At 46.2% G+C, this 8358-nt stretch overlaps 1 protein-coding gene across 3 annotated transcripts in view; it reads left to right on the top strand.

The window, feature by feature from the left end:
- The window catches only part of Rab11fip3 (RAB11 family interacting protein 3), an 82976-nt gene that overhangs the window by 43896 nt on the left and 30722 nt on the right, over positions 1 to 8358 (top strand). For 2 of the 3 annotated variants that reach the window (XM_031354578.1, XM_031354577.1), the window contains exon 4: positions 2981 to 3072. In XM_031354578.1, the coding sequence (XP_031210438.1) occupies positions 2981 to 3072 (92 nt within the window). Of the gene's footprint in view, positions 1 to 2980; positions 3073 to 5455; positions 6288 to 8358 lie in introns of those variants that run through there. The other variant, XM_031354579.1, reaches the window with a different exon arrangement.

Below are 8358 nucleotides of genomic sequence, written 5' to 3'. Positions count from 1 at the left end.
TCAAACTCAGAAATCCACTTGCCTCTGCCTCCCAAGTGCTGGGATTAAAGGCGTGCGCCACCACTGCCTGGCGCCTGTTGGGATTTTATGATTGTATATTTTTCTTCCTTGGTGTAGATCAAAGTGTGAACCTTCTCTGGTCTTTTGTGGCCTGTTTAGAGGAAGCCAGTGCTGACCATTCCTAAGCATTTCTTCCTGGAGGATGTAGGGAAGGGTGTTGTTTTATCGGCTCTGGATATATGACTATGTAACTAGGTATGGTTCATACCTGTAATCTAAGTTCTTGAGGATGGACACAGGAGGCTGCATGGCTGATTTAAAGCCAGCTTTATTTTCAGGAGACTTTGCCTCAAAAAGAAAAGGAAAAAAAATGCAACTATGATTTTTTTTTTTTAATTACTATTTTTAAAAATTTTTGTGTGTGTTTCTGTATGGGTGGGTAGGTGGGTAAAAGCCAGAGGCCAGCCTCAGGGGTCAGCTCTTACCTTCTGCCTCACTTGAGACAGGTTCTGTGTTGTTCTGCGGCTGCGCGCACCAGGTGAGTTGGCCCGCAAGCCTAGCAGGATTCTCTTTCTCCATCTTGCTTCCTATCATTGGAGAACTGGGCTTAGAGTTGTGTGATACTATACCTGGTTTTATGTATATTCTGGAAATCTGTATAAATTCAGATTCTCATGCTGCACAGCAAGCACCTTTTTTTAAAAAGATTTATTTATTTATTTATTTTTAGGTATATGAACACTGTAGCTGTCTTCAGAAACACCAGAAGAGGGCATCAGACCCCATTACAGATGGTTGTGAGCCACCATGTGGGTGCTGGGAATTGAACTCAGGACCTTCAGAAGAGCAGTCAGTGCTCCAGCCCCCACAGCAAGCACCTTTATCCTCTGTGCTCTCTCCCCAGCCTGAGTGAACATTTTTGAACAAGTGCTGGTGTAAGATTGACTGTGTTAAAGGTATTGACTAAGTAACCGAGCTGTAAGAGATTACGTAGCAGTGGGACGTTGGCATCCATGTCTTTCTGTCCCCCTTGCCCTGTGCGGTGCTTCTGAGCATCTTGGAGACCATGAGTGTTGCCACCTCTTTCTGCAGAGAGAGATGCAGGTGTTCTGGAATTGAAGCAGTATTAAATCCTCTGATATTAAGTGAGGAAGCTGGTGCTTCTTTAAAATTTCATTTCTTAGGTGCTGGAGAGATAGCTTAACTGCTCTTAGCTGCTCTTGCAGAGGGACTGACTGGATTCAATTCCCAGTACCTACATGGAAGCTTATAGCTGTCTGTAACTCCAGTTCCAGAGGATCTGATGCCCTCCTGGCTTCTGAAGGAACCAGGGATACATATGGTGTCCACATATAGGCAAACATCTGTACAATCAAAATAATCAAAAAGGAATAAATCTTTTAAAATTTTACCTCATTAGAAAATGAAAATAAGGGCTGGCGAGATGGCTCAGCGGGTAAGAGCACTGACTGCTCTTCCGAAGGTCCTGAGTTCAAATCCCAGCAACCACACGGTGGCTCACAACCACCCGTAATGAGATCTGACGCCCTCTTCTGGTGCATCTGATGACAGCTACAGTGAATTACACCTGAACAAGTAGGACCGGCAGGTTCAATTCCCAGCAAACACATACATGATGGCTCACAGCCATCTGTACAGCTACAGTGTACTCATACACATAAAATAAATAAATCTTTAAAAAAAAAAAGAAAGAAAATGAAAATAAAAAAAAGCTTTCTGGAGCACACCCTTCATCAGAGCACTCTGGAGGCTGAGGCAGACAGATCTCTGCATTAAAAGCCAGCCTGGTCTATATAGCAACTTCTAGGCTAGCCTGGGCTACATAGTAAGACTCTGCCTTGGAGACAAACAACAAAACAATAACAACAGTTCATGGGGGCTGGAGAGGCGGCTCAAGAGTTAAGAGCATTTCCTGTTCCTCCAGAGGGTCCAAGTTCAGTTTCCAGCACCCATTTCAAGTAACTTGCAACTGTTATCTCTGGGAGAATGTCATCACCTTTTCTGGCCTCTGTGAACACACACACACACACACACGGCATACATATAAATAATAAAAACAGGTCAGGGTATGGTGTCCTACTCCTCAGTTCCAGCAATCAGGAGGCAGAGGTAGGTGGATGAATATCTGAATTCCAGGCTAACCTGGTCTACATAGTGAGTTCCAGGCCAGCCAGGGCTACATAGTGAGATCCTGTCTCACAAGTAAAGAATAATTCAAAACCCTTAAAACAACCTCATATTCTAAAATATTTTCACTTTCCTATTTATTGGAAATCAGTATGTATATATATATGTGTGCACATATGTGTCTGGGCATATGTGTGGAAGTTAGAGAAGAACATTTGGGACTTGGTTTTGTACCTTTGACGATGTGGGTTCCAGGGATTAACCTCAGCATGTCAGATGTGGTGGCAAGCACCTTTGTCCACTGAACTTTCTAGCTGGTCCATACCCATGTTTTCTTATTCAGGACAGTTAAGCAGAGGAACGTAGAGCTGTTGAGGGTCACGCTTGGGCACTGCATTGCTCAGTGTTAGGTCCGGTTGATATGGAGCTCTTCTCAAGGCTGTAGGTCCAGTTGGTATGGAGCCCTTCTCAAGGCCGTATGCTTTTGCAGAATTTGTATCTTGCACTTTTCCTTACAATGTTGTTTGATTCTTATATTTTTGGTTGTGAGCCTATCCTTTCACGGCTGAGCCATCTCTCTAGCCCTGTTGTCTGATTCTTTAAAGAAAAAAAAAGTAGCAGCTTCTCACCCTCTGCTTTCACCCCTGTCCTCGCCTCCCACCCCGGGTCCTCCACTTGAGGACCTTCTGTGGCAGTAACTCTCTGCTCACATCATGGCATTTCAGCCCAGGAAGCAGCCTTCCTTAGGAGTCTAGCTGCATACTCAGACCTTTACCTTCGACCTTCTGGACAGCACTGAGTGGCCTGCTGAGGTCAGGTCTTCTCTCCACAGATCCTGATGGCCAGCTGTACAGTGTGGAGCCTGTCCAAGATGAAGAGCCCCCTGCCTGTGCCGATGAGTTTGACGACTTTGTCACCTACGAGGCAAGTGCTCTCCTCATGTGAGCCCCTTTTCTCCCTCCCCTGCTCCTGCCCCCTGAGTCGCCACAGCTGCCTTCGCAGAGCGGTGTGCCTTGTGCACATGGGGGGTGGGCTCTGGGGGATCTGAGCTTTGAGAAACCACAGGCTATTCCCATTGGCCTGGTTGGTCTCAAGCTCTACTGTTCAAAAGTCATCGCTTGGGCCTGCTGTGGAATAAAGGTTTGTGGGCAGTTAGGCTCTGTGGTGTCCTTGCTGTGTCATGTTCTACCGGGCAGAGGCAGAGCCGAAGAAGTTGAAAGGTTTCCCTTGGTGAACTTAACAATAATTGTCTGTGTTTGGGAACATTGTCTAAGCTGCCTCCTGCTCTGTATCCCTCCTTTCTACTTCTGGGGAAAACCCAGGGTTCTGCTGTGTGATGTGTCCTGTAACTGTGGGTTCCTTGTCTCCTAGATGTGACAAAGTCACAGCCAAGGAACGCAGACTGCTGTGACTGCCTAATAGGCTGGAGAGAGCTGAGTCTGGGGTCATGTGACTGATCTACAGGGTTTTCTATAAAAAATACGTGGAGGGGGTATCCTGGTACTCAGGGTGGCTTAGAGACAGGATCTTTGGGCTCTTGGGCCAGGAGATCCCAGCTGGCCTTGACAGAGCAACGAGACCAATCTTGAAAACATTGGCCCTTGGTATGCTGGCAGAAATACCAAATGCCAGCCTTTCAAATGTCTGAGTGTTCTAGGCTAGTGAGATCTAAGGTTCCTTGTAGCAAGTTCTCAGAACTTTGTCTCCTTGGTCACACAAGGAGCTGGACCCTGTAATGCCTAAGTAGCTTCCTTTTGAGGGCCAAAGAGGGTTTTTTAGTCCTGATCCTAACTTCTCTCTCTCTTTTTTTTTTTCTTTTTTCAAGACAGGGTTTCTCTGTGTAGCCCTGGCTGTCCTGGAACTCACTCTGTAGACCAGGCTGGCCTCGAACTCAGAAATCCACCTGCCTCTGCCTCCCAAGTGCTGGGATTAAAGGCGTGTGCCACCACCATCCGGCTCTAACTCCTCTTTTAAAGGCTTATTTTTAATATGCGTGTCTGTGTGTCCATGTGTGCACATGAGTGTGGGTTCTGTGGACCCTGGAGGCTTCTGCTCCCTGGAGCTGGAGTTACAGGCAGTTGTGAACCATGCCATATGGGTGCTAAGAATCAAGACTGGGTTCTGTGGAAGGGCAGTAAGCACTCTTAACCACTGATCTGCCTCCCTCAGAACTCTGATTTCTATGTTAGATGCAAGAAGCATTTCTAAGTTTTTGTTTACTCTTAAAAAATTGAAGTATTTCATTTTTTGAAGGTTTGAATTTTAAGCACATGGACAAAATAATGCAGAATATATCTGTGTGGTGCCAGATATCTGCATGATGTGTTACCATAGCATTCCCTTTAGTGTGGTGGTGCACAGCTGATACTTCACTGCTGACCAACATTTATGGTGTATACATGGAGCCATGTCTCTGGGACAGCATCATACACCATAGCTTCCCACCCAGGAAGTCTCCTGTGCTTTGCCATGCCCACAGGCCCCTGGTTGCCCCTGGTTTTTCAGAGCTCTCTTTCTGCTTTTGCTGAGTGTCTCCACTCTTGGGATGCCCCTGAGACCTGCTCTTCTCAGTGGGGCTCATGGTTCTCCTGTGACCTGCTTTTCAGATTTCCTGGTACAGTTTTTAGAGCTAGATATGCTATGAAGTTTCAGCAAGATTGTCCTTTAAAACAAAAAAAAACCTAGACATCATGGTATAGTCTACCTTCCTAGTGCTTGGGAGGTGGAAACAGGAGGATCCGAAGTTCAGGTAGTCTTTGCTGAAATCCTGAGGTATATAGACCAGCCTGGACTATACCATATCTTTAACAAAAAATGTCACCAGATGTAGTGGCTCATTCTTTTTCCCAGCACTTGGGAGGCAAGAATCAAGTAGATATTGGCAATTTTGAAAGCAGAGCTACATAGTAAAACTCTTGTCTCAACAAACAAACAGACAAAGGGAATCAAAAAGATATTGGTTGGTTGGTTTTCTGACACAGGGTCTCTGTAGGCCTCACCGTCCTAGTCCTTGCTATGTGGACCAGAGTGGCCTTGAACTCACAGAGATCCCACCTACCTCTGTTTACCAAGCACTGAGATCCTGGCTTCCAACTTTTTGGGGTTTGTTTGTTTGTTTGTTTTAGTTTTTCTAAGACAAGGTTTCTCTGTATAGCCCTGGCTGTCCTAGAATCCAGATATGTAGATCAGGCTGGCCTCGAACTCAGAAATCTGCCTGCCTCTGCCTCCCAAGTGCTGGGATTAAAGGGGTGCGCCACCACTGCCTAGCCAGCATTTTTTAAAGTAGAGAACCTATATGTCAAATCCAGATACCACATTTGGTACTTAGAGAGGATTAGCATTTTACTGCTTTGCTGAAAATAGTTCCTGTTAACCTGTGATTCGGGTAGACATTGGTGTGTTCTAGTGCATGCAGGCAGGAGTACTTGAGTCATTCCTTGGGACTCCCTGTCAGGGCCTCCTGTAGGTGGCCTGGCTCTTACTACCACTTCCCCAGAGCTGAGGTTTATAGGAATGATGGTGAGAAGAAAGCTGAGCTGGCAGGGGGGAGGATAGGCCTTGGTGGGAAGAACCGCTTATCAGGATCAGGATTGCTGGGCGGGCATGGGGAAGTCACCCAGAGAACAGGCAGGACCAGAGTGATAAGGGTCTCCCAGAATTGTCCTGCCTGTGCTTGCTGTGTGCCTCCCTCCTCTCCCACTACCGGGAGCTAGAGAAGAGACCAGTTAATGAGATGAGGAGAATGTGTCTTTGTACAAACTGTTATCAGGAAGGTTAAAGTATACAACAAAGTTGCTGTGTTTCATGCCCTGCCTGTTTGTTAAGGCCTGCAAGGAATCTTGCCGGACTTTGCCTCCCCCCCCAACCCCCCCATCCCCGGCCAGCAGCAGCAGGCTTAATAGAGCGTGTCTGGGAGCAGGTTAGACTTTGTCTGAGATGGTGATGTGCCTTCAGATGGGCACATGGATTTTACAGGAACACCAGCATGCCTAACACACAGGAAGATGACAGTCAGTGAGGAGACGCCGGTGACTTGGTGAGCAGGGACGCATGATGAGGAGATCGTCCCCAGCAGGACACTCTTCCCACAACCTGCCCTCAGAAACAGGCCTGTGAAGGTGCCTGGCCATCACCTGAGGGTAAGGAGAAATCTGAAACTGGGCTGTGCCCGAATTCTGTTTCTGTGAACAGAAAGGCTCGTGGAAGGAGGAACCATAGCCTGGACCATGGGAACTGTGGGCAGTGTTAGCTGTACTTAGTAGCCTGGACAAGGGTCTCATCTGTCTCTCGTGATGTGGAGGATCTGGTGACTAGTGAATGTAGTGACATATTGGTGATTTTTTAAGGCACCTCGACGTTAATGTGAGTTCTTCTTTACTTTAGTGATAATTTAGAAGTTGGTAATACAGAGTTATTAGCTTCTAGGCAAAGCTAGGTCCTAACTGCCTGGAGTATGGAGCTCAGTGATGCTGCTGTGTTTGCATTGTGTGTTATGAACTGCAGTACTGGGTTTTTGTTTTGTTTTGTTTTTGTTTTTGTTTTGTTTTGCCTGTTTTGAAGGGTCTTGGAAAAACAGATTTGCTATTTAGCTCATTTGCACCTGTACAGGGCCCCTTTCACAGTAGCAGCTTGCAGAAGACCAGAGTCACAGGATCTGGCACAGGGCAGGATCAGAGCTGGGCGCCTGTCCTCACAGTGTCTCAGTCTCTGTCTCTTCTCTTTGTGGCTGGTTTACCTCTATTAGATGATTAGAGAGCAGTCTGGGGCTTCCTGTTTGTGGCCTACATCCCACAGACATATGCCTCTTTGCCCTTGTATTGGCAGAGTAACTCTGTCCTGAGGACTGCCTAAACGCCAAGAAAGGTGCTGTCCTTGGTCCAGCCTGAGCATCCCAACAGCTCCATGAACTGAGTAGGCTCTAGCCCTCTGCCGGCTTTTCCTCCCCGAAGGACAGGTGCTTACTGCACCGAGAACTTGCTACACATGTTATTCCAAGTGTCCAAGTTGTGTTGGAATGTGCTGGAAACCCAGGCTGTAATGGCTAGCAGGGAGCAGGGAGGACCTGGCACATAGACTAGTAGGTTGGCTTTTTAAAAAAATTACTACTGCTGGGCAGTGGTAGAGAACCTTTAATCCCAGCACTCAGGAGATAGACAAGAGATCTCTGTGAGTCTGAATGCCAGCCTGATCTACAGAGCTAGTTCTAGGATAGCCGAGACTACACAGAGAAACCCTGTCTCAAACTACCAGCCTTAAAAAAATTACTACATCAGTGGAGGGGCAGGGTACACGTTCTACAGCCCAGTTGTGGAGATCACAGCTTTTGAGAGTCATTTCTCTTCCTCCACCATTTGGGTCTTGGGGACCAAGCTCCAGTAAACAGTCTTGATTGATGTGAGGTGCTTTTACGGGATGAACCATCTGGTTTTTGTTTTTTTTTTTTTTATAAATTTTTTTTAAAGGTTTATTTATTTATCATGTGTAAGTATACTGTAGCTGTCTTCAGACACACCAGAAGAGGGCATCAGATCTCATTACGGATGGTTGTGAGCCACCAGGTGGTTGCTGGGATTTGAACTCAGGACTTTCGGAAGAGCAATCAGTGCTCTTAACTGCTGAGCCTTCTCTCCAGCCCCAGGATGAACCATCTGTTGTTTTGTTTTGTTTTGAGACAGGGTCTTACTCTGCAGTTTCATCTGATCTAGAACTCAGAGACCCGCCTGTCTGCCTTGCCAGTGTGGGACTAAAGATATACACTATCATACTGAATTATCTGGGCCACCTTATTGGCCCTGGGATTTTTTTGTTGTTGTTATTTTTTTGGTTTTGGAGACTGCATTTCTTTGTATAGCCATGGCTTTCCTAGAATTCACTCTGTAGACCAGGCTGGCCCGAAACTCAGAGATCCTCCTGCCTCTGCCTCCCAAGTGCTGAGATTAAGGGTGTGTGCCACCACTGCCTGTTGACATTTTTTTATTTTTTAGTTGAATTCATATAGTATATTCTGATTCTGGTTTCTCCTGCCATATCTCCTTCCAGATTCTCTCTACTTCCTTGCCCATCTAACTTTATACCTTTTTGTCTCTCGTTTTAGGAAAACAAATTAAAAAATAAACATGTGAAAAAGCCCAAGAAACACATACACAAAGAAACATGCACACATATAGACAAAAACAAAACCCATACAAACACAAAATCAGAAACCAGAAT

This window comes from Mastomys coucha, unplaced genomic scaffold (assembly GCF_008632895.1).
Source record: "Mastomys coucha isolate ucsf_1 unplaced genomic scaffold, UCSF_Mcou_1 pScaffold5, whole genome shotgun sequence".
NCBI lineage: Eukaryota > Metazoa > Chordata > Mammalia > Rodentia > Muridae > Mastomys > Mastomys coucha.
Note: the sequence above shows the minus strand (reverse complement) of the source record. Positions and strands in the feature narration are given on the sequence as shown.